Source organism: Protopterus annectens, chromosome 8.part0, assembly GCF_019279795.1.
Source record: "Protopterus annectens isolate FY-2018-M chromosome 8.part0, PAN1.0, whole genome shotgun sequence".
NCBI lineage: Eukaryota > Metazoa > Chordata > Ceratodontiformes > Protopteridae > Protopterus > Protopterus annectens.
Genome location: NC_056741.1, coordinates 1,807,964,793 through 1,807,992,087, shown reverse-complemented (window position 1 = coordinate 1,807,992,087; position 27,295 = coordinate 1,807,964,793). Strand labels below are relative to the sequence as shown.

The following is a 27,295-nucleotide window of genomic DNA, read 5'->3' as shown; positions in this document are numbered from 1 at the left end:
CCGGTTAGGGGTCGCCACAGCGGATCACCTAACCGCTCATGATTGGCAGTGGGGTTTTTATGGTGTCGAGTTGACAGCCCGGCGCCCAACCTTCCAAAGAAGGCACACACACACACACGCACTCACACCTAAGGCCAATTTAGAGTGTCCAATCCACCTACAGCATGTTTTTGGGATGTGGGAGGAAACCGGATTACCCGGAGGAAACCCACGTGGCCACAGGAAGGACATGCAGACTCCGCACAGAAGGCACCCCAGCCGAGGATCGAACCGGAGAACCTCTTGCTGTGAGGCAACAACGCTAACCTCTGTACCACCGCGGCCACCCAAAAGATCAAACTTACTAAAATATTTAAATCGAAATAAGGCACAAGTAGTATTTCTCCAGGAAACGCATTTTAAGGCTAATGATAGCTTTATTTGGAACCCTAAGGACTATACAGTCTTAGCTCAATCGTCCTATAGAACAAAGACAAAAGGATTATCAATTCTCTGGAAGAAAAACATAATCACTCCAAATGTTATTTATAAATATGAAGACAAAGAAGGTCTACTAGCATTTGTTATAATTAAATTTAATAACAGAATATGGACCTTAGCTAATCTATATTGGTTCCCAGGAACTGGAACAGGAACGGTTAAAAAAAACACCTAGATTTTATTTCCAATTATAAAGGAAATCTTATACTGGGAGGAGACTTTAATTGTGCCTTAGAAGCTTTTGAAACCACCAAGAAGTCTTTTTGCATAGCAACTATTTCAAAATCCTTAAAAAATGGATTGATTCATTTCATTTAATAGACATTTTTAAAGTAAAAGATGATAAATCCTTATTATTTTCCCATAAAGACCATAGATTTGGAACACAAACCAGAATAGACAAAGTATTCGTAGTTCAAGATTTACAAACAAAAATCCTAACTTCTCAATAGTTCCATGCCCCTTCTCAGATCATGACTGTCTGATAATGAAGCTCCAAATAGAGTTTAAACCTTTAATCCTCTCAACTAGAATTCCATTACATATCACGAAAATTAAAGAATTCAGACCCTGGATATTGTCAGAACTACAATTATTTCTTGAAATTAATAATACAACAGAAATCAGTAGAGTCATGGTCTGAGACTCATTAAAAGTGTATTTATTTGGTAAGACCCTTAGCTGGTACAAAAACTAAGTTAGAGAATGGGAATTTGAATCATTAGACTTGCAAACCAGACTCTTGACGGCAAAATCTAAAAAAAAAATCAGAATTGTCCAAAAGTCAAAAAAGAAATAGAGTAATTAAATAAAAAATATAATGAAATTCTAACACACAAAACTTGTCTAGCCTTCAAAAAATTAAAAATAAACTCATTAGCCACCTCCCCCAGATATCTACATGACTTATCTAAATTAAAATACAATCCAAAGCAAATAACATTAGTAGTATATATCATGAAAAGAAAGGGAAAAGAGTATCAGATATAGGAGACATCATTAATGCATTTCAGTTCCAGTATATGGAACATTTCAAAAAAGAAGATTTGGATACCAACCAAATAAACTTAGATAAAAACCTTATCAATATAAAAAAGTTCCCAAAAACTTAAAACTAGACCTACAAAAACCTATATCCTACAAAGAAATTGTTGACAAGATAAAAGAAAGTAAATCTAACAAAGCTCCAGGGATAGATGGTATAATTATGGAAATTTACAAACTTTTCCCTTCAACAATAATCTCCCCTTTTCATAAAACTTTGCTAGAAGTCCAGTCAGAAGCAAAAATACCACCCTCATGGAAATATTCTCTCATAACACCAATTCTAAAAGATAATAAACCATCAGACCTTTGCACCTCATACAGACCTATATCATTACTGAATAATGATTACAAAATATTCATGTCAATCCTAGCTAACAGAATGAAAATCCCACTTTCAAAGACAATTAATAATGATCAAACTGGATTTTTATATAACAGGCACACACATGATAATATTAAAAGGATACTTACTCTTATAGATTATGTGAATAAAGAAGATAGAGGAAAACTTGTAATCGGATTAGACATATAAAAATTTGATTCCCTCAACTGGGAATATCTATTTAAAACTTTAGCATTATTTGAATTTCCTCCTTCCTTCATCTTATTACTAAAAAAACATATATATTAATAACTTAGCTGACATTAAATTAGGTCCTTTCACCTCAGAATCTATCCATATAACAAAAGGTACTTAACAAGGATGCCCCCTTTCTCCCATTTTATTTGCTTTGGCTATAGGTTCATAGGTTGGTACTAGGCTATCAGCTCTAGGACCTATACAAGCCTAGCCATAACAATTCCCTGGCTATTTCTTCCCACACTATTTACTTCCCTGGACCCCTGTCTAGCAGGGCGACTGACGTGATCCCCGGGGTGAATTTCCTTTCCCCCATCCAATCGTCAAGGTTCCTTTTGAAGACAGCCAAAGAGGCATGCTGCTTGACATGTATGGGCAGTCTATTCCAGAGTCTGGGGAGTCTCTGCGTCAGGAACCTATCCCTCCAGCATGTTTTGTTTATTGTGACGACAAGGTTTAGATCCCTGGAGCGTGTGGCTCTGAGGGATTGGGATTTCTTTAAGTGTAGCATGTCCAACAGCTCTGGGTTTAACATGGCTTTATGAATTTAATCTGTTAAAAAAAATTTTAATAGTAATAGTAGACAAATAAAACAAACCCTGGTACATACTATGCATAAGTATACAATATAATATAACAAAACCTTCTAACCATTATAGAGTACAACGCCCTTTTTGGAATGTACCTCACAAGACATCTGCAGCAGCTGGAAAGGCCACAGAAGTACCTCACAAAGAGGATTACTGACCTCAAACAAATGCTCTACACTGACCACCTCAAAAAACTCCAGCTTTACTCTGTAGCATATCATCTACTCCGAGGTGATCTCTGCCTAATATATGAAGCTATGTCAAACCCAGAGCTGTTGGACTTCCTACACCTAAAGAAATCCCAATCCCTCCGAGCTACACGCTCTAGGGACCTAAACCTTGTCACCACAATGTTGGAGGGATAGATTCCTGTCCCAGAGACTTCCCATACTCTGGAACAGGCTACCTATCTATGTCAAGCAAAGTTCTTCATTAGCACTCTTCAAGAAAAATCTTGATGAGTGGATGGGAAATAGGAAATACACCCCGGGGATCACTTCTGTGTCTCTGCTCGACAGTGGCACAGGAAAAAAACTTTCTTGGGTGGCGTAAGCCATGGAACCTTGTTGGCTAGGCTTACATAGGCCCTTGGGCTGACAGCCTATTACCTACCTATGAACCTATAAAACAACACTGATTAATTATTATATCAATACCTTTAGGAAACTTATAAATGCAAACATAGATCTAAAACTTTGGTTTGACCTTTTAACCCCATTTTCCATCAATAAGAACTTTCCTCTCAAAATATATAGGGAAACAATAACCTCCTGGGAACAAAATGGATTCTTATGCTGGTTTCAATGTGTAAATAAATTAAATGTTTTAGCTATACATATGATAAAAACTGCTTACGTTATTCCAACACAGGACTGGTTAACCTTACAAAGCATTCTAATGTACACTCAAGATTTATGCAGATTAATTAATAATTCCTCATTTAAACGTATTCCAAATCTAATACGTTTTCTGTATGAATTTATATATAATAGTTGTGAAAAGAAAAATTCCATTTCAAATCTATATAAAGAGTTAATAACATATAAAACACTTCCCAAACCATCATACTGGCAGTTCTTAACAAAAGGTCAGTCATTGCAGTTAACAGAAGAAATTAAAAGTAACATCTTACTATCAGTACACCTCTAACACGCAGTACTGGAAAATATTTAACTGGAAATACTTACAAGGAGCATTTTTAACACCAGATAGAATTAAAAAGATCAGTATTACTAAAAATGGTCTATGCTGGAGGTGTGAAAAGTCAAATAAAATAGACTGGATTCATATTTTTTTATGAATGTAACAAAATTAAATCATATTGGAATGGAATCAATCATTTTTTTACAAGCTTTATTTAATGAATCCATTACGTTAACTAATATACTGATAATGTTGTTGAGTCTTTCAGGTTTTCCCGGTTAGGGATCGCCACAGCGGAACTCCAGTCCGCTATTGATTGGCAGTAGATTTTTAGGTGCCGAGTTGCCGGCCCTGACTTCAACGAAGGTACGCCCGTTCACGCATGTCTCCACACAGAAGATGCTCTTAGCTGAGAATCGAACAGGACAATGTCTTACTGTGAGGTGACAACGCTACCACAGCATCACCACCACAGTAACTAATATATTGATAATACTAAATGTAAATGAAGGTCCCTACTTGAATAAGACAAAAATGTATTTGTTATGGACAATACTTGCTATATCTAGGAAATGCATAACTAGAAATACACCCCCCACCTTGGAAGAATTCTACACTTTAGTGAAGACAACTGCATTGATGGAAATAAAAATTAAAGAACTACGAATCTATCTCAGGCCATTGGTAAATAATCCTCGGAAGAAAGTTATATCTTTGTTGGATACACTGCAATAATCAATATTGTATCTCTGATAACTGATATATTAATTCTATATTTAATAACATAGTGTATATAATTGAAAGTCAGGCTTTTGTAAATATTGTATATAGTTGTTTCAAATGATATTTAAAAATATTATGTACATGTTATTTTAATTGAAAATAAAAAAAAATATTTGAGAAAAAAAAATTAAAATGGTGCATTTTTCATGTGTTACTGACTTTTCAGTTAAGCCATTGTGCTTACAGTTTCTGTGGTAACAGCTTTTACTTCTGGAATCTTCTTCTGTTTCCATTTTTTTGAAGATATTTTCTTTTTTCTTTGCTAAAGATGTGTGTAAACTGACTGTAGTCATCTTCAACTGGATGTGAGGAGTTACTTGTGATAGGAAGAATGTCTACAGTGAGATTTTTTTTTTAGATGAAAACATGTAAATGGATCAAGAAATGATTTTGTCAGCTTAAATTAAATAAAGCCATGAGCAATTCAAATGAAAAGAAGAAACTGTTTTGCTTTCATAGACTGGGTAAAAGCCAGTTACGCTCATTACTATTACTTTAACTACATAAGGAAAAAAGGAAACATTTATGCATAGCTTTTGTTACATTTTAGAACCCGAACTCCATTCTAGGAGTAGAATAAAGTCACTGCAAACAAACAAGTCAGTGTCCTAGTCCCCATGCTGGACATTTTTGGGTACAAGAAAATACAATAAGGAACACTGAATTCTGGTACAGCAGTAGAGAATATCAAGATATAATGAAAAATATAAATTTTTTAGCTCTCTGCTGAAATGTCAGCACTTGAAGTGTTGAAAAATAAGACTGAACAGCCAGAAGAATGAATCTTGAAAAAAATCTCTCATCTACTTAAAGCATCTTTTTGCACCCCCCACCCCAAACTTATTTATATATATATATATATATATATATATATATATATATATATATATATATATACCAACTCTGAGATCACCATATCTCGGAGAAAAGAGAATATTCTGAGAAAATGGCATCTCCAAATTAGGATATACAAGATCATTCTTTTGGCCATTCAGGATCTGGATTTTGGAACTTGCTCTAGCAGGTCCCAACATTTCAAATGGTTACCACATTTTTCACTTTTGGGGTGGAGTTTTCCTTTAGATACAGAAAGATCAGCACATATGCACTGCAGAAAAGGTTAGACAATTTATCAGTGTAATTCTTCAGTTTAATGCAGCATGCTGCAATGTAACATGCTTTGCTAACAAAGAAAAGGTGGCACTTACTTAGGATCTTGACATATAGAAGGGAAAGCACAAACTCCTCTGCAGTAGATCTGGTATCGCCTTCTTGTTCCCAGGATTTCAAAGCTGAGAGTCTGATCAAACTGGCCAACTACTTGAGAGAAGAAATGTATTTTGAGAGTAATTTCTCCATTGGCTGGTACAATCCATCGAAATGTAGTTAACCTATGCAATGAAACACAAAAGAAATTAATGTGGTTACTGTGCACTTCAGCTTTATGACCATCCTAAAACAGCTCACTTTGAACAAATTAACATTTAACAGAGAAATGGAACCAGCAATGAAAGCTTATCTCTCTTCTTAGATGGTATTACGAGTTTGCTACTCTATCCTTAGATAGTATTACTAGCTTAGTATATCAGCTTAGTTAACCTTTTAAATTCTTTAGGTCTTATTCATGAAAGCTGTATGCCATAGACTGGTATACCAAGGCCAACTGTGGTTTATTAAAGTACACAATGTGGTATAATGCTGTATGCTGTCTTACCTTACTGTGTCATAGCTCTCAACCTCTTAGCACAAAAGATCTGGACAACGTCAACAATAATGGTGGGAGAAATCACCAAAAATAGGGACAAATTTTAAATACTGCTCTTATAAACTTAGAAAGTTGTTATAATAAAAGGTCTTGTGTTGCCATGCATTTTCTGAATTGCACAAAAAGTCTGAAACACAAATGCCTGTCATTATTTAGTGAATTCTATCCTCTCTGAGTCGCCACAAAAATCCAAATAACCAATAATTTTACTACGGATAGACCAAAAATGTGAGGCAAAAGTCTGGACATTCTGCGAAAATCTGGACAGTTGAGAGGTATGTACTGTGTAGGCACTGTACATCATACATGGAGCATATATAAAAATGACACACACACACACACACACACACACACACACACACACACACACACACACAATTGTAAGCCAGTCATAAAAGGAATGACAACAGAGTACAGACTGGTTCCAGTAAGGTTATCTACCAATCTCCTTCTCCTAATACTGTGATGCTAAGCACTCATACTGAGCAACTTATTAGTGCAGCATGGGGGGGGGGGGGGACCTCCACTGCACAGTAAGGAAAAAAACTCATGGTAATGGAGTAATCCGTGTAGCAGGCAATCCTGCAATCATAATCAAGTCGATTTCACCCCTCCTACTGATGCCATCAGGCTTTTGTCATTGGGAGTTTGCAAATCAGCATCTCTTCTTAGCCATAACAATGTAATGAGCTCTTATTCACTGTCAATGCAAAAGACCAAATTCTTTACCAATTTAATGGAGCGAAGATGGTGGATCATAATGCATCATATAGAAAGGCAGCACATGTTTTTACAGTTTGCCTTCCCAAGTAGCTGTACATAGCTACCTGGTAAGTCAAACTGCAAAAACCTGTTGCCTCACTACAGTGTGCTTCATAACACTGTCCGTCTACACTGTGCTGTTAGACAGACTGCTTGATATATGCCCCATTCAAGAACATAGCATAGCTTTGTTACAGTGTCACAGACTACCCTGATCCATGCTCATGAATCAAGGCAGTATGCAGCAGTATAAAAGACATGCTGCATTAGATGCTTGTACGCATTGTCAATGTATATTTATGAATAAGCAGGGTGGAGGTTATTTTCCTCAATGAAATGAACAGAAAAAAAATCCTAAGAATACCCAGGTTTGAGTTCAGTTTCCTCAATGAAAGGAAAAACATATACAATCACAGTATCACCAAGACTACAAGAGAAAGATTGCAGCAGTGACTTACTTCAGAAATTATGGGTACAAGTACAATGAACCAAAGCATTCTAATCCTTCAGAAACTTCAGTAGCAGTTATTCTCTTTGGTGCTGCTCAAAAGGCCAGCAAAATACCAACTGAATCTGAATGATTTTCTAACAGTCTGGCTGTCTCCTACAAAAAAGAGGATCAACTGGGCTTATAAAATATAACATACAGAGTCTGTCTGCTGAATGTCTATGGAACTTTAATGCAAACTGAAAATTAAAATAGGGGTAAAGCAGAAAAAAAAAAGATGTCAGCATGACTCAAGGTTCCAAAAAATGGCACCTCAATCTGTGATTTCCAAAGTTCTCTGCATTAAGTGAGCATTACTCTGCTTACCGAAAGGTGGGAGATGTAAAGTAAAAATTAGAGCAATAGCTAAGAAAGTAAAGAAGTGAGCAACACAGCCAGGAAGGTTATCATAGAATGAGAGAATTCATGGGATGCTGAGCAAGTTCAGTTACAGATTTGCTGTTCTGAACTGTTTGGAAGTTTCTAGAAGGCCAGTGCTTGCTTGGGCAAAGGGAAGTCTCTGTGTTCACCAGTGGGAGTGGTTAACACTGAACAGCCTGCCTGTCCCTGGAGGAGTGGTTACTACCTAGAAGCTGTAGTTTTATTGGCCATTTTGGGTCAATTCTAAACTCCTTGATCTGTCTCTCTTAAAACCCGGCTGCCTCGTGGTTTTAGCATCTTTTCTGGCTTGCTAGTTGTTGCTGAAGCACCTACCAAGAGGAGAAAACGCTGAGAGAAGAAAAGGAGCCACTTTTGTGATTTTAAGTATTTTCTTCTGATTTTTTATTAAGTTTTACTGCTTTGCCGCCTACTTTTTGGCATTTTCCGGCTTGCTAAAGTTTATATCTGTAACAGTAACAGTACTTGGAACACATCTAGAGCCTGTTTACTGCATCTCCTGTGTTGCACTTAATTTAAAATCATTTTTTTCTCTAAAAACTGCATTTGACCTGATTTTGGCCTAGCACTCAAGTGTGGGGTCATTTATTGCACTGTTGTGATTATTTTGCTGCTTGTGTATCTCTGCTACCTTTAAACTACAACAAAAAGAAAAAAAAAAACAAATCTTGCTTTTTTCCCACTTTCTGAAAGTTAAGAAAGTTCAGTTACAGATTTGCTGTTCTGAACTGTTTGGAAGTTTCTAGAAGGCTAGTGCTTGCTTGGGCTAAAGGGAAGGCTCTGTGTTCACCAATGGGAGTGGTTAACACTGAACAGCCTGCCTGTCCCTGGAGGAGTGGTTACTACCTAGAAGCTGTAGTTTTATTGGCCATTTTGGGTCAATTCTAAACTCCTTGATCTCTCTCTCTCTCTTAAAACCAGGCTGCCTTGTGGTTTTGGCGTCTTTTCCGGCTTGCTAGTTGTTGCTGAAGCACCTACCAAGAGGAGAAAATGCTGAGAGAAGAAAAGGAGCCACTTTTGTGATTTTAAGAATTTTCTTCTGATTTTTTATTAAGTTTTACTGCTTTGCCGCCTACTTTTTGGCATTTTCCGGCTTGCTAAAGTTTATATCTGTAACAGTAACAGTACTTGGAACACGTCTAGAGCCTGTTTACTGCATCTCCTGTGTTGCACAATTTAAAATCGTTTTTTTTCTCTAAAAACTGCATTTTACCTGATTTTGGCCTAGCACTCAAGTGTGGGGTCATTTATTGCACTGTTGTGATTATTTTGCTGCTTGTGTATCTCTGCTACCTTTAAACTACAACAAAAAGAAAAAAAAAAAAAAAAAAATCTTGCTTTTTTCCCCACTTTCTGAAAGTTAAGAAAGTTCAGTTACAGATTTGCTGTTCTGAACTGTTTGGACGTTTCTAGAAGGCCAGTGCTTGCTTGGGCTAAAGGGAAGTCTCTGTGTTCACCAGTGGGAGTGGTTAACACTGAACAGCCTGCCTGTCCCTGGAGGAATGGTTACTACCAAAAAGCTGTAGTTTTATTGGCCATTTTGGGTCAATTCTAAACTCCTTTATCTCTCTCTCTCTTAAAACCCTACAACTCTCTTTTTGCGCTTTTTTGCGCACTGAGCAGCGTCGGGCAGTGCCACCTAAACAAGTTTAAACTATTCCAGGCTCCACAAAGTCTGCTCTTCACTTTTTCCCTTAGAACTGTTCAAACTTTCAAAGTAATCACTCTATTCTCTTTCTAAAGCCCTGCACTTGCTCAGCTCTTTTAAGGAAACACTAACTAACTAAAGCACTACACCCTCCTTGACTTGTCATAAGTATTAGACTCCCGATTGGTCCTTCCTGATCATGTGAAAAATCAGTTCCCTTCCCTAATCTGATCAGTAAAAAAAACAGTTCCCTATACTAATCTGGTATGTCCAAGGTTACTCTCCAGTCCAGCTGGTGAATCTGGGAATTTTGAGGCAATGTTACAATTGCCTTATGTACACAGACAACCCTCTCCTCCTTCCAACAAACTCTAATACATGTGAGAGATGCAGTTACACAGCCAAACTGGAGGCAGATCTCTCTCAACCCAAGACTAGCACAGTCAGTCAGGAGGAAAAGGTAACCACCCACACCACAAATCCAGTCTCACACAGACCTATTGCATCTGCATACCCAACACATAAACACACAAAAACATACTCGGAGGCTCTAAATAAGAATCTGCCTAAACAGCAAAGACCTCCTAAGCAGATATCCAAGCAACAGCCACCCCTCAACAATACCCACAAATCACATATTTCACAAAATCAGTGTGCCTCACAGTCACAGCCCATAAGGCCAAACAACACACCAAATACACTTGTTATAGGGGACTCTATTGTCCGGCACACGGACGTCCCACTCACCAGACTGAACAATGAGAAGGTCACTGTAAGCTGCCTGTCGGGTGCCAGGATCTGCCACATAATGCAAGCACTCAGGTCACTCCAAAGCAAGTACAAGTATGACTCCGTCATTGTCCATGCTGGTGTAAATGACCTGAGATGTACCTCCCTGGACTACATGAAAAGAGACATAGAGGAGCTCTCTGACCATGTAGCCCAGGCTGGTATGTCCCTGACCTTGAGTAGCATCTTGCCCTCACCAAGAATGATTCCACAGTATAAAGACAAAATGATCAGTTTCAACAATTGGCTAAAGTATTGGTGTCATTCAAAGGGGATCCAGTATCTGTCAGTATAGGATGACATACTCGACAAGCCACGTTGCTTCGCTAGGGACGGCTTGCACCTGTCACCCTTAGGCTTTTGTATACTGGCCAAGGCTCTTGCCACCCCCATAGTGCCTTTTTTAGGCAAGGCTCAAAGGACAAACCCACCTCCATAGACAACCCAAAGATAAAAAAACTAAAGGTAATGCTACTCAGTGCCAGAAGTCTAAACCTCAAGATGCACGCACTCGAGACTCTCCTCAGTATGGAGAAAATCGATGTCTGTGCAGTAACAGAAACCTGGTACTAGGTTCCTGAGAGCACCCCAGCACTACCAGGTTATAACTCATACCATGCGTTTCGGCCCCAAAACTCGGACCGAAGCACAAAAGGAGAGGGAGTATCTATATTCATCAAAGATACCTACACCTCCAGGTTAGTGGCACTGCACGAAGCATCGGAAACCATCCATGTGCAACCAACAGTGGGCAAAACTGCCTTTCAGTTTGTAGCCTGCTACAGAACACCCTCCCTATTACAGGAGCCCCACTTGGCATTCTTGAGAACACTGGAGAATATGAAGGTCTCTCCAAACACTATTTTATTGGGTGAGTTCAACTACCCAAACACTGACTGGGAAAACTACTCAAGCCCAAACACCCTTGCCCAATGGTTCCTTGAATTTATAAACTCTAACGCAATGGAACAACTGGTCACCACTCCCACAAGAGGGAACAACATATTGGACCTAGTCATCACCAACATGGGGACTCTATGTTCCACACCAGAGGTAAACCCCTCATTGGTAAGATCAGACCATAAATAAATTTCCCTGGATATCCATATCCCGCCCCCACCCCCAGCCAAGGAAATCACTGTAAAGAATTTCTCCAAAGCCAACTTTGCACTTCTCAAGGCTGAGGTGGAATCCTTCAAAGCCCCTGGGCCAGAGGATAATACAGCCCAATCCGCAGAATTCTTTACAAATGCATTCTATGAGCACCTGCAGGAATGCATGGATCGTGCTATCCCAAATAAAATCAAGACTCACTCCTCCAAAAACAGGAGACCGGTCTGGTGGACCCCGGCCATAAATAAGCTATACAACAGAAGGAGGAAGCTACTACATGACAGAGCAAAATCCCAAAAAGGGAAGGCATCTCTGATCAGTATTAGCAAGAAACTTCGATCCCTCATAAAATCATCAAAGGCCAGTTTTGAAAGAAAAATTGCCCTAGACACTAAAGATAATCACAAGGCCTTCTTTAGTTATGTTAGAAACATGGTCAGAAACTCCCAGATATGCTCTGAATTGTTGCATAACGGTACAAAATATACAGAACCTACAGACATAGCCAACATCCTGGCAGGCAGATTCAGCGCAAACTTCTCCCCCCCTTCCCCCCCAAAGGAGCAAATGCCTGTCCCAACTGAATGTAACCTCCCTGACATCACAGATGCACAGGTGAAAGCTGCCTTCTCCAAAGCAAAAAACACAGCATCTATGGGACCGGACGGTGTTCCAGGCTGTGTCTTACACAAGCTCCAAGAAGAACTGAACCCTCACATTAAGTCACTGTTCAAACTTAGCCTTACTACAGGATATGTACCCAAAGAATGGCGTACAGCTCCAGTGGTCCCTCTCCACAAAGGTGGTGCCACAACGGACCCCGGAAACTATCGCCCCATAAGCCTGACTAGTCTGGTCTGTAAAGCTATGGAGCGTATTATCATGGAACTCATAAACAAAGACATTGGGAGCCTCCAGACACTGGACCCTACCCAATTCGGCTTTGCTAAGGGCAGATCTTGCCTCTTAAACCTAGTTGATTTCTTTGAAACAGTTACCAAAGCCATAGATGAGGGCAAGGTAGTCCACACAGCCTACCTGGACCTTGCAAAAGCCTTCGACACAATACCCCACACGGGCATCATAAATAAGCTTACCGGCTTAAATATCAACCCCTATATCACAAGATGGGTTGCAAACTGGCTCAGAGATAGAACCCACATGGTCAGAATCGCAGGTGCCATGTCCAAATCCAAACCAGTTACAAGTGGCGTCCCACAGGGCTCAGTTCTGGGACCTCTCTTGTTCGGTATATACTTCTCTGTGGTTCAGGCTAACATGGGGGGATTATGGCTAACAAAGTTCGCAGATGACTGCAAACTGGGGGCCATAATCGAATCTCCAGCTGACACAAGCATCCTCCAAAAGGGTCTCACAGAGACGGATGCTTGGTGCCAGAACCACGGCCTCAAGCTAAATGCTAAAAAGTGCATAGTCATCCCCTTTGGGAAAAACAAGGTGCCCACAAATTACCACATAGGTGGTAATCCATTAAGTATGGAAGAAGTAATTAGAGATTTGGGGACCAACGTAGATAGTAATCTCTCCTTTGATAATCACGTTGCCAAAGTGGTTAGAAAGACCTTCTATATAGCCCACCTTATCACGAAAGGGTTCGCATCTAGATCAAGAGAGGTCATTGTGCACCTCTACTCGTCACTCATCAGGCCCATAGTTGAATACAATGCCCCTTTTGGGATGTACCTTACCCGACACCTGCAGCAACTGGAGAGACCCCAAAAGTACCTCACCAAGAGGATCATGGGCTACAAACAGATGTCCTATGCAGCTCGACTAAAGAAACTCCAGCTCTACTCAGTTGCTTACCGCCTACTCAGAGGCGATCTATGCCTGACGTACAAAGCCATGTCAAACCCAGAATTAATGGACATGCTCCACCTCAAAGAACATGCTCCACCTCAAAGAATCCAAGTCCCTTAGAGCTACATGCTCCAGGGACTTAAACCTCAGCACAAAAATAAATAGGACATGCTGCAGGGACAGATTAATTTCCCAGAACCTCCCCTCACTCTGGAATAGAATCCCAATTCGTGTTAGACATAGCCCCTCGCTGACCCTCTTCAAGCAAAATTTGGACGCATGGATGGGAAATTGCAAATTCACCCCTGGGATTTCTCCTGTGTCCCTGCTAAACAGAGGCATAGTAAACTAATCTTAAAAGGGTACCTTCTGTGACCTACTTTACAGAGGCACAGTAGGCTAATCTAATAGGGAGGTGGAAGCCAAATACACTCTGGCTAGGCTTATAAATGCCCTAGGGCAGATAGCCTAGTATCTACCTATGAACCTATGAACCTATGTTGCAGGGATAGTGAAAGAGAAAAATCACCTACAGTAATTGTTGTAAACACAGCCAAGTGGCACAGTAGAACTAACTCAAGAAGCATGAGCTAAGACAAATTCAGTACGGATGATGGAAAAGAGAGAGGTAACTGGAAGCTAATGGGAAGCATGTTTATTGAGAGTGAAACAAGTTAGGAAATTTAAAAATTCCCTACAGAGTACTCTATCAGAAAGGTTAGGGGAGCAAATGGCTGTAACTACAGAAATTATTCTTTTGAGTTGGGACACATGATCTGAATTGCCTAGACATAGTAAGACCTTACCAAGTTTAATGCTATTAGCAGTTAAAAAAAAAGTTACTAGAAAATGGAATGCAGCATCTAAACCAACTGTAACTGAAGTACTGAATATTGTAAATAAATACATGAACTAGAGGTGAAATATTTACAAAAGTGAAGGAGCTAATTACATAAAACAAATGGCATTTGTTTGAGCAATATACGAAAAGTAATGTTCAGGAGGATGAGTAAGGTTTAAGGGAATTGTGCAAATTATGTAATGTTAGAGGGAATAATTGTTAAGAAAAAAGCAAAATGCAAAGTATAATGCATGGATATTACAAATGTTAATATGGTTTGTTTTCTTTTCTATTAATGCATGTGCACCTGTGTTTTAAGTGTTAACTTAATAAAGGTGTCAACACAAAAATCACCAATGACTAGCAATAGTTTTTTCTTATGTAAGGGTTTTTTTTTTGTTAACCAAACAGATTGGCCTACCACATGCATTATCAAGAATGATGCAGCCCAAAATTAATACTAATTTTATTTATTTATTTATTTTAGCTCGGAAGTTTCTTTTTTAGTGGAGCCCTGGGGAATGGGTTCCAAGATTATTTAAAAAAATAAATGTAGACAACAGATATAGAGAGTACATAGGTGGAAATCATCATACATGGGAAACAGATATAATACTGAAAATATGTTTTAATACAGTAAACTTCTCAAAAATGGAAACACATTGCTCAAAATATTGATAATATGCATAATCTGAATCAAGAAGGCATTAAAATACAGGCTATGAAATGCAGATATCAGAAGGAAACAATACTTTAACTAGAAGTAAGATTAGTACATTAACAAAATGTGAGTATTGGAAGAATTTGTGTTACATCACAGTTGCATGTCCATTTGCTGTGAAGGTGGTCTGTTAGCACAGACTGAAAATCTTCTGTGTTAGTTGTGCTCCTAATTTTAAGTGGGAGGAAGTTCTAAAGTTTGCAGATCCAGAACTGAAATTTTAAGTATACACATTTTTCCTTTAGGACTTTTTGGTCGGGTAGGCACTTAATCTCTGATAAAGATGATCATTTTGGATAATAAAGTAGATTGCGTAGAAGACAAAGATGAGTTGAGGTAAGATAGTGAGTGAATTCAAGTCATGTGTGGTCCTAAAGGGAGAGAGAATGATGAGCCTTGCTGCTGTGGCTGCCATCAAGTATGACAATTCTACTGTACACTTGTAATTTGTGATGGCTTGGAGTAACTAAGTTTGTCGGCAAATGGGAAGAATACATAAGAGCTGGAACATATGATCTAGCAGTGATAAGTCAGCAACTGTCAACAAATAAGGATTTGGCTCTATAGAACTTCCCAAATCAAAGACCTGTTTTGATAACTGGATTTTTTATAACAAGTTTATATCTGAACTGATTGCTGTGGGGAGGGGAAGTAACACAAAGCTTTTTCTGACTCAATTTCTTCTACACATTTGGAATTAATTGCTATAATAGAGACTGCAATAATGTTAGAGGAGGCTGTTGAGCTGGAAGATAATTAATCTAAATATTGGTGTTATAAATGTTAAAGAAACTACAATATCAGAAAAAAATGATTGGACCAAGGACATCCATCAAGAAGCAGCTGAACTAGAAGGAAACGATCCAGGCCACATGTTGTAAAACACACGCCCCAAATCAGACATGAGAACTTATTAAGCTGGGATCTCGAAAGTTAGACCAAGAATCCTGAAAACTCACTCACCCATGCAGGCAGAAGGAGGTGATGTTGACTTGATACTGTCAACTGTGTTACTGAAAAATCAAGTGACCTTATTACATTCTTCAGATGAACAGGCTCCACAAGCATGAAGACTGACCAGGCTATACCAGCTTGCCTACAGCCTGAAAAAGCAATGACAGTCAGATAAAAGGAATAGTAGCAGATAAAGCACATTAGCCACTCCAAGAAATAGCAGTGTAACTTGTAGAAATTCTGTTTATCCACTGAGAACTTCTATAATCTATCAGCTTTTGCAATGGCATGACTCTGTGTATCTGAACACTAATAATTTGCTTTGAAAAAAAAAATCTTCAAATATTATACAGTGGCAGAATGGTCTACTTTGAATCTGCAAACCTCCTCATCATTCTGCATCTATTGTCAGTATTCCCTAGAACAGATGAAGAACTATCCCATAAAATCTCCCCATAAAACAATAATGTCTGCAGAAGATCACATAGACTTAGAGGAAGAATTCTTGACAGAATCCTGAGTAGTAGTAGTAGAATGAATCTGCATCATATAAAAACCTTCATCTTTACAAGATGAGCTAGGGGAAGGAGTTCTTATTTTCTTTGTGTTTTTCCTGAACCTTTAAAAATGTCTCAAAACTCTGTACCTCTGCATCCTATCAATAAACTGACATTCTGATCAAGGTACTAAAGTAGGTCCTTTCCCTTTCATTCAAGATTTCCTGTTTGTCTGTCTTTTCGGCTTTTTTCCCGGTAAGGGGTCACCACAGCGCAACTCCGGTCCGCTAATGATTGGCAGTAGATTTTTTCAAAACTCCGAGGTGCCAGCTCAACGCCCAACCTTCAACGAAGGCACGCCCATTTACACACGCATGTCTTTCGAACGCTACCCATTCATGATTTCCTGTACTATGTTAAAATATTCCCTTACATTTAAAAGAAGGTTACATTAAAGCAAAAGCCTAGTTAAATGCAATCAAATTAGCCTAGCTTGAATTTTTCACTGTTTTTACCCCTCCAATTTGATCACAGGAGATACTAATATGTAGGTGCTGACAAAGGTAACAACTAAGGTCTTATCATATGGCGGCAGAGGCTGTTAAGGAAATATTTTTGGCACTTTTGTTAATAACTTGTTTATCTCAGCTTTTCAAAGTCTATTTAATAATAATACTTTCATCAGATTTAGTGTTGGCACTGGTGGATTTATATTTTTTCCTGTATTTTGCTCTTTGCTTTGATGATTCACCTCTAAGTTTGATTGAAGATCTCTGGAAGTCCAACAGACTTTGTGTTTGGGGCTTCAGATGGTTTATAACATCATTCAGAGCACCATGACAACATATAGAGCAACCAAACATGAATGCTAACATTCATAGTAAGGGGGAAAATACAACTAAGTATTGCTAACCTGTCACATATAAAACACATTCATGTTTGAAGGCATATTCAAAGACTGTTGTCCTATTTATACAAGAAGGCAGACCAGATCTCATAATGTCATCACGGTCTAGCAACTGAAATTGTGCCTTACATAATAGCACAGATTTTTTTGTGGTTTCAGCTAGGATAGATTTAGAAACATGAAAAATAAGTACTGTAATGGTTTCTAATAATAATCACAACCAAAACAACACAGAGTCGTGTCTCTTTTATAAATTCAAAATAACCAAATCTTCCTATCTAAAAGGAGAAAGACAGAGTCTAATTTTTCTTGAAGTACCTAAAAATGTCCTGATTCATACACACTGACTATCACGATGTACTCAAGGCTATGCAAACAATCAGCACCCTGCTGTTGGCACCTATAACAATTATCCATCTTCCATGGCACCTATAACAATTATCCATCTTCCACCCCTTGAGGAACTTGTCATGGTTTAATGGTGAAAAATATGTAATTAACTGCCTGTATAACTCAACTGTAGGGGTGAAAGGAAGAGAAGGTGTATTTCATCTGTTATGGTTGATTTTTTTTTCATTTTGTTTGCCTTGATTCTTATGTGAATAAAGAAGTAAGAAACTTCATAAAAAGAGTCCAGAGCCTTAGTCTCAGTATCCTCAGCTAAACCATTAACATGTAATTAAGTAAAATGTATAAGTGACATTACATGGCCCCTTCTTTGTGTTGCTGAAATCTACCAACAAGCAGAAAAACAGTTTCCTCCAGTAACCACAATGAAAAAGTAACCAAAACCACCGATTAAGCTCTGTACTGTGTTATTTAAGTCATGTTTAATGCCTGCCAAGCAAACTCTGAAGCTCAAAGCTTTTTCATTATTTTCTTTGACAGACTTTCAGAAGGGATCAGAGTAAAACTAAGTAATACATTTTGGGTTTATATCACTTTATCAAAGATTCTATTTAGTGAATCGCTATTTGTCTATTTGTCGAACCCATTTAATTGAAAGCCAACTTTGCCGAAGGATCTCTTCAGCAAATTTTTTTTCCCTGGAAAGAAAGTGGTTCACCATCATCAGGAATTTGTCTTTTTCCCCAATGTAGTGCAATCTTGGAGTTGGTATATTTAGTTAGGGTGGGGTGTGGGGGGCAAAGTCCTCCACTTTCCTGGGTTTTAAATTTTGTATTTTTTGTGCCGGTTGGTAGCTGGTCGATTAGTTTCTTTCCCAGAGAAGAAATTTCCTGAAGAGATCCTTTGGTGAAGTTAGATTTTGATTAAGTGAGTTTGACAAATAGCGATTCGCTAAATAGGGTCTTCAATAAAGTGATATAGACCCCTACATTTTTACTTATCATACTTAGATTGTCTTAGAGAGGGATACAGAGCTTAGGCAAATGAATAGAAAGTGGAAAGTAGGTGAAAAAAAAATCAGAATTACTGACTTTCTCCTAACTGTATCAATCGCTTTTTTCAGTCATTCATTCCATGCAGTAATTCACTCATTGTATCTATCCTCTGCAACAGAGGTTGTATGGAAGAAAGCTGCACAATGACTGCAAAAGAACTTTCATTGTTTTTCAAAGATTAAGTAAAAAAAATGAAACAGTACTTTCACCCATTAAATGTGAACCATACACTGCTATACTGCTGTCTTGCCCTAATGTCCAGGAAATACACATACATAGCATTTTTTTTGAACTGCAAGTATATAAGAACATCTCATTTAAACTTGTGAATGAGCAGTAGGCAGAGTACATGTTTTTTTTTTGAATCTGGTGACTTACTTGGTGATTTTATCTTGCACAACTTCTCCAGTGGTACTGCTCTGTTCTGCATCCGAGAGAGGTGAGAGAGTTCGGCCAGGTGGAGGTGAGTGGGAATCACTTCCAAGATGACCCTTCTTTTGACTTGGAGGACGTCGCTTCTCCTTTTGACTGTCACGTCCTGTATCTGCTTTATCTTTTTTTGATTTTCCTTTCACTGGAATTACCTCCTCCTCCTTATATAAAAACAAGGAATACATTAGAGGATATTTCAACCAATTATTCACAATATACTTAACAGATTATACCCTACAGGAAGTAGGAAAAAGTGTTCAGAAAATCTCAGCTAATGCTGAGATGGCATACTTTTGGAAAATAAAGAAACTTTCTTCAGAGCAAAGACTTTTTATCAATTTCTGTCTGCTGGCTTATTTCAGTAATAACTAGGTTATCACACAGCAAGTGTTATTAAATATGTAATATACATATTAATGCCACTATCCTTAAAATTTGTGATATGGGGGGAGAACAGTATTTGCATCAAAACTGATGAAATGTCAGATGGGGTTACTTTTTTCTATTAAGCACACTGAAAGTAAAGTTGTGTGAAATCCTTCCCTTAGCAAATGCCCTTCAAGAAGAGTTCACAGAAGGTGTTTCTGAAGATTAATTCTCTTTTTTTCCCTCAAAGATAGTCTTATCTATGGGGTAGACAGCAGGTTGTCTTATGACAGGACAAACTGTCATCACATCTCCCAGTCACCTTAGGAGTCCCTCAGGGCTCCATTCTTGGTCCCCTCCTCTTCTCTATTTTCATAAATGACCTTCATACTACTATCCCAAAGGCACAATGTATCCAGTATGCCAATGATTCCACGTTGATTTGTGCTTCCACCTCACCAGCCAGTGTGATATCCCTAACACAGAATACTTTTAACAGTATAGAAAACTGGCTAACTGATCGACAACTTCTCTTGAATCCAAACAAAACCAAGCTGCTGCTTTTCTCTCCCACCTCTAGATCCACTCTTCCATTATTTACTATTAAATCTAACAATGGTACAATCATCTCTCCTGATAGCCAAACTAAACTCCTTGGAGTAATTATAGATACTAACCTCAAATTTGATGCGCAATAGACCATACGATTAAGTACGTTAACAAAAAAATAGGATCCCTCTATAAGGCCAAAGCTTTCCTAACCCCTTATGCTAGGTGTGCTATCTTCTCTCCACTCTCCTTTATGCTTCGCCAAAACTAACCTTGGCAAACTATCATATAGCTAGATTCACCACAGGTATGGCATAAAGAACACACCACTGCAAAAACCTAACTGAACCTGACTGACTGGAATTTCCTTCCCTACTAAAGCTTAACCAGCTCACAGTAGCTCACAAAAGACTTAACCATCTGGACAAAACCCCTAGCCTTAAAAGTATAATTAGCCTACACAACGCTACCAGGCTACTTCGTTCATCCAACAAGCTATCAGTCCAGGCCATGTCAAACCCTGAGCTGTTGGGCATGCTCCACTTAAAGAAATCCCAATCCCTCAGAGCCACACGCTCCAGGGATCTAAACCTTGTCATCACAATGAACAAAACATGCTGGAGGGTAGGTTCTTGACCCAGAGACTCCCCATACTCTGGAATAGACTGCCCATACATGTCAAGCAGAGCGCCTCATTGGCCCTCTTCAAAAGGAACCTTGATGATTGGATGGGCGATAGGAAATTCACCCCAGGGATCATGTCAGTCACCCTGCCAGACAGGGGTCCAGAGAAGTAAATATTGTGGGAAGAAATATCCAGGGAATTGTTAAGGCTAGGCTTGCATAGGCCCTAGGGCTGATAGCCTAGTACCAACCTATGAACCTAACATCCAGTAATACAGCAGGTGATTCCCTGTTTGCTAACTCAGTGGGTAAAACTTGGAACCTTCTTCCTGTAAACCTTACCCAAGAACTATCTCTTCCCCTATTTAAAAAAGGCCTCAAAAATACTTAAGGGCTAACTGGCTCTGTTCATGCCTAAACCCTGACAAACTCAATTTAACATTTATGGTCTTTTCTTAGCTAGTAGACTATCAGCAAAGAGATGTGCCACCCATCTGATGTGTTATTCCTTAATGTACAGTTATGCCTGCTGAGTTTGACATTTCTCGATACTGTTGTTGCCCTAATGTGCTCTAAATTTGTGTACTGATTCTATTTCTTCTCCCACTCTATTAACATTTTGCATATGTATAAGTGTTCCTACTGTGCTGCACTATCTGACATATTGTATCTTTATCCTTTGCTCTCTTGGAATATTATTCTACTATTACTACTATTATTAATATTATTATTGTGGAGCTTTTCTCCCCGGGTCTCAGCTGAAAATGGACATGTATCCAGTTGGACTATCTCGGTCAACAAATGTAAAATAAAATAAATAAATAAAATGTGTTGCTTTTTTGAACCAATCTACTGAGCTATCAGTCTTCTACCCAAGCTACCAAAATACTGGACAGATACTTGCATACCATGCATGTTCAAAGACAACTAAGAAGCTACCCCAGAAAGCACAGTTGGGTAAGTAAACAGAGCATAACACTAGATGTTTGAAAGATCACTAGTGCAGTAGCCTGCTATACTGGTTATGTCCTGCCAAGGATATACCAGCAGGCCAGCTTCCAAAGCTTTAGGGCACCCTTCCAAGGCCGTGCCATTAGTCATCTAGAGCCAAGATGAATACCAAACCCTTCGAAGCTTTTATGCCAATGAAGAGAGAGGGAATCTAAAGCCCTGAGTAGGGCACTGTTAGGAACATAATATTAAATGTCCCTACCCTTGCATAAAACACATACAAAAATATAGGAAATGGAGGGAGTGGCTACTGTAGCATTCGAACATCTGCAGTTAAGGTAAGTTGGCTTACACAACTGTACTATGCTCTTTCATATGAGTAGATTACCATAGCTTAGCATGACTGAGAGGAGGAGGAAGGATGAGGGCCCAGGGATCTCTAGACAATGGTACTAGCAAAGCACCTTCTCCACCTGGAAAAAGAATCTAGTTTATAGTGCACAGAGGACCCAGTTTCTGCTTCTATAAAGCTTCCAGAATACAACCCTTTCCAAAATTCCACAGATAAAGGCGAAGACTCTGGAAGAATGAGCCTTGATCCTGCACAGAATAGTTTTGCTGCAGTACGTATAACAAAAAGTAATACCACTAAGCAATCATTTGGAAATAGTCTGCATTAATACAGGTTGTCCCATTTTATATATTTACAAGAAATGTACAACTGATCAGAAATTCAGAAAAAAAATGTTCTGTCAACATGGTGCCTGAGCTGTCTGTGGACATTCAAGGTAAGTAATATCCTTTTTCCCTCAATGTTAGGTTACGGATGGAAGACAGAGAGATAACTTAAGGAAACTTTGATATCACTTCAAGCATAAATGAAGGTAAAATTCTTAAACTCTTTTTATGGAAAACTGGATAAGGTTGACCCAACTTAAGACCCTGCAACCTTACTTTTTGCAGAGGTCACAACAATGACTGTTTTCCATATCAAGAACCTCAAATCTCCCTGAAGAGCTGTTTCAAATGGAAGAAGAGCTAGCTATTCTAACAGCAAATTAAAGTTCCAAGAAGGAGACAAATGTATTCTACAAGGATCAGTATCCAACACCTCTTTCAAAAACATTTTCACATAAGATTGCATTGAAAGAGGGGGATCCATGGGTGGACATGCTGATATGGCTGACAAATGAACACTGATCAAGAAGTAGGACTGGCCATAGGATAGTAACTCACACAAATAAATTAGAACCACAGAAACAATAGTTCAGGATGGGTGCTAGTTATTTTTGTGGCACTAACTAAAAACCTTTTCCAGTTATGAATAAATGATTCTCCAGTAGCAAGATATGATGCCTCGTGTAATACCTGCTGCACACCCTCATAAAACAAGGTACCTAAACGATATTAATATTCTACCATCCAGGCTGTCAGTTATAGTGGACGTGGCCAGGATGTTTCAACCTCCCCTGGTCTTCCATGAGTAGATCAAGTCTGTGAGGAACTTGCAGTAAATGCCCCTGGCCATACCAAAATAAGTAAGCCACAATGCCTATTTACAAGAACTGGAGTATCTCAGTATTAAACCCAATACCATTTTCCTAGGTGATTTTAACTACTTGATTGTGCTGGTGTACCATCACAAGAGCACAAGCACAGAAATTCCTGGACTTTGTAAAGGTACACACCCTGGAACAATCAGTCTAAGTACCTACTGGGAGAACAACATTTTAGATGTATTTACCAATATGGAAGCATCTTGCACCACTCATTATATATCATCATCCCTTATTAGGTGAGATTGTAAAGCTGCCAGAGGCCCCTTCCGCCCATGGCTGCTTTAGAAACTTTTAAGACAAATTATCTACTCCTAAGTGACTCACTGGCAAACTTCAAACCCCACCAAACCCAGAAAACTATGTTAAATACATTGAAGTTGCACCACCAAACACTACCAGCATGAAAGCAGTTGCATAGACATGGCTGTCTCCTGTACCCCTGATGGAACAATAATATAAAGTAGCTACATAATAAAAGGAAGAGAATTTTGGTCAAAATTAAGAAGAGTAACACCCAAAAAGAGAGAGTACTCATCATTAAGTTAAACCAACTCAGGTGTTTAATCAAATCCACCAATGCCAAATTTGAAGAGAAAATAAAATTGAGAAGAAAATAGTCACCCAAGCTAAAGAAAACCATGAGGCATTTTTCTAGTTATGTTAGCAGTCTCAAATGCATGGCACAGCAATGTGCTGCAATGAGTGCTACCTTCACAGAAGTTGGGAAATACAGCTAACCTACTGGCTGATAAATTCAGCTCAGACTTTACCTCTCTCAATATGCTTCCATCTGTCCCCCAAGAAAGCCCTGAAACAACACGCAAGACCAAGTCTTGAAAACATTCTCTAATATTGCATCAGTGGGCCTTCACAATATCTCTGGATGCATATTAAACAGCATGAAGCATGATTTAGCCACATCCATAACATCAATGTTCAAGCTTAGCCTCCATATGGATTTTGTACCATCTGAATGAAGAACAGTTATTCCCCTACACAAGGAAGGCCCCTAAATGGACCCAAAAAATTATTGGCCCAAAAGTCTAACTAGCCTCATATTTAAAGTCATGGAAAGCATTATCATACAATTAATTAATTAATAAGGGCAAATGGAACCTCCAAACACTGGACCCATTTCAGTTTGGATTTGTTAAAGGCAGGTCATGCTTACCCAACCTGGTGGATTTTTCTGTAAAGGTTACAAAAGCTACGGATGAAGGTAAAATAGGATAAACCACCTACCTAGACTTGGCTAAGGCTTTTGATACAATCCCCTATTCTCGCACTATATAAAAACTTAAACTTAGAAAAACTCCTATGTCACCCAATGGGTCACCAACTGTCTCACAAAAATAAATGCAGAAAATCAAAATAGGTAAAGCTGCCCTTCCTTACAAAACCAGTCACCAGTGGAGTTTTTTACAGCTCAGTCCTGGGACTTCTCCTGTTTGGCATCTATTTCTCAGATATTATAGCCAATACTAAGGGGCAATGACTCACCAAGTTTGCAGATAAATGTACGCTGGTTGCAATTATCAAACCCCAAAACTTTTAGCCATCCCGCAGAAAGGCTTATCCCAAACAAAACAGGTGCCAGGATCATGCTCAAAAGCTAAATGCCAAAAAGCACTATAATATCCTTTGGGAAACAGACTGCCATGAGGAACTACCAGATTGATAACACCTGCTATGAGTCAACCCACTTATTACGGATCTGGGAACATATGTGGACAGTGACTAACTTTCAACCAACATGTGTCCACAGTGGTCGGGAAATCCTTCTATATCACACAACTCATTAGCAAAGGTATTATTTCCAGGTCCAAAGATGTCATCGGCCACTTTTACACAGCCCCCATAAGGACAATCAGTGAGTATATTGCCCCCCTTTGGCACGTATCTGTCCTGGGACTTGCAGCAACTGAACACCCGCAGCGATACCTTACAAAAAGTATGTTAAGCTTAAACAAATTTGCCCTACATGGACTGCCACAGAATCCCTGTTGTGACATCAGAAACACTCATTCCAGGGATCTAAATCTGTTCTGCATCATTAACAGAAAGGTTTGGAGGGAGCAGTACATCTTGCAGAGAACTTCACTATCCTGGAAAAGACTCACCATCTATGTAAAACAAAGCTAATCCCTATTCATCTTCAAGTTCCCATCTCATGTAGGTAATAGGAAATTTATTCCAGAGCTGCCTCCGTACTACTAATGGACAGAGGCAGCTCCTAAATGATTTAACCCATGACTGGTGACTTTCTAAATATCTAGAATATGACCATAGTTACTACCACTAGAGAAAATATATTGTCCATGAATTGATAAGGTTAATCTAAATACCGAAAGAAACAGGCAATTCCAAACTTCAAACAGAGTATATGGCTAGACTAAAAGTGGTCTGCAAAAACATTTAGCATGGTACTGACCTATGAATCTCTGAACCCAAAAAAAGGGAGAACCACTGTTGCCTGAGCCAGAAGGGAGTTCCCACAAAGATCTTTGTAGAGTCCTTCTGAATCTTCAGAATGACTCTGGATAATATTGGAAAGGCACACAGGCATATTCTTATCCAGGGAAAAGACAAAATCATTGGTCTTCTAGGCATTCAAGGATGGGAAACTGTAGCACAATTTCACTAACTGATAGCTAAGAGTAAGAGGCAAAAGATATATCTGAGTATTTCCCACAGTAGGATCAACTATTGGAAGACCCCTTGAAACAAATTCTATTAGAGAGGGTCTGTCCTGGACCTGCTCAGTTTGTATGTCACACACTTTTGCTTTGCCAGTACTTAATATGTCTGTAGAGTGATATTGTACTGAAAAGCTATATCTCAGCCTACCATGCCTAGACTGCATAGAGGGTAAGAAATAGTTCCACCTTGCTTGTTTATGTACCACAACACTGTGGTGTAAACTGCCAACCCTTGCAAAGGTCTCAAGAACCAAAAAGGAATGAGAGAGTTGAGAACATTTAGAAGTGGTAATATATCTTAGTTTATGTGATTTGGTCTGTCTTTTCTCTTCCAGAAAAATAGCTGAGAGGGAGAATGGGAGGACTTGGATTTAGAAAAAATGTGGTGAACCAGAAAACTGCCTAAATAAGTTAACATGTTTACACCTTGCAGCCTGCAGTAGAATATCGCAGGAGTTGGACAGTTTGTAAATACCATTATAACAGTGGATGGACCAAAGGGTAATGCAGCGAAAAACACAGTATGATCCAGACACAGAAAACCTCTAAAATATCTGAAGTGTGGATTTCTATACATGATGATATGCCTTTTTTTAATCTAAGGTTACCAGAAAACTCAAATGGAAAATAAGGTCAACAAAAAGAGAAGGGATAATATTTAGAATGGGGAATCAGAATAATTTACAAATAAAATCATTCCCCTGAAGGAGGAGTAGGAAGAGAGCCAATGCTCCATGACAGGAAGGAAAAGTTAAATCTGGCAAGTGGGGGGGTCCATCTAAAAAGTGTGGGTTGGGAGGTAACACTTCCGATGCCAAAAGTAACCTCAATAAATTAAGGGTTTGCCAGGGTTGGGGGGAAGAGTCTTGTAAATAGTCACACAGACTTATTAGACTGTCCTAGTTCTGGGGGGGGGGGGGGTTCCTGCAGTTTTGAAAGCTCCCTCTCATAGCTTTTTAAAATGTTTGCTCACCAGCATCTTGCTGGGTCAGTTTAATTTGCCTTTAAAAAGAAGGTAGTAGGGGGAACCATTAAATACCTTAGGCAACTTGGAAAGGGAAGGTTTAAAAACTGAGGGATCCCATGAATCAGCATACCTCTTTCATCACTCTTAAGAAGGACCTCTGCAGCAGATGGTCTAAAACTAACTCTCTATCCAAGAGAAAATTTAAAATTTCATTTTTGACATCATCTGGGAGGTTTTGAGAATGCAGACAGGCAAATATCTTCATAAAAGTTCCAGAAGTAGCAGCACTCCATTAGCAGAATCCTAAATTCAGCCAAGTTCCAAAGCAAATTTCCCATCTGAAGAGGAAACAGGTGCCAAAAACATTCCTCATATTCTCACAGGTTGAGTGAACCAACACAACAGTGGGTGGTATCCG

The 27,295-nt window shown here is 38.9% G+C and overlaps 1 protein-coding gene across 1 annotated transcript in view; it reads right to left on the bottom strand.

Annotated features, from left to right (window-relative positions):
* HYDIN (HYDIN axonemal central pair apparatus protein) overlaps window positions 1-27,295 on the bottom strand; it is a 6,673,197-nt gene that overhangs the window by 2,601,999 nt on the left and 4,043,903 nt on the right. Inside the window, exons 47-48 of the mRNA XM_044079523.1 lie at window positions 19,109-19,323; window positions 5,832-6,014 (exon numbers count right to left, since the gene is read on the bottom strand). Of these exons, the coding sequence (XP_043935458.1) occupies window positions 5,832-6,014; window positions 19,109-19,323 (398 nt within the window). The remainder of the gene's footprint in view (window positions 1-5,831; window positions 6,015-19,108; window positions 19,324-27,295) is intronic.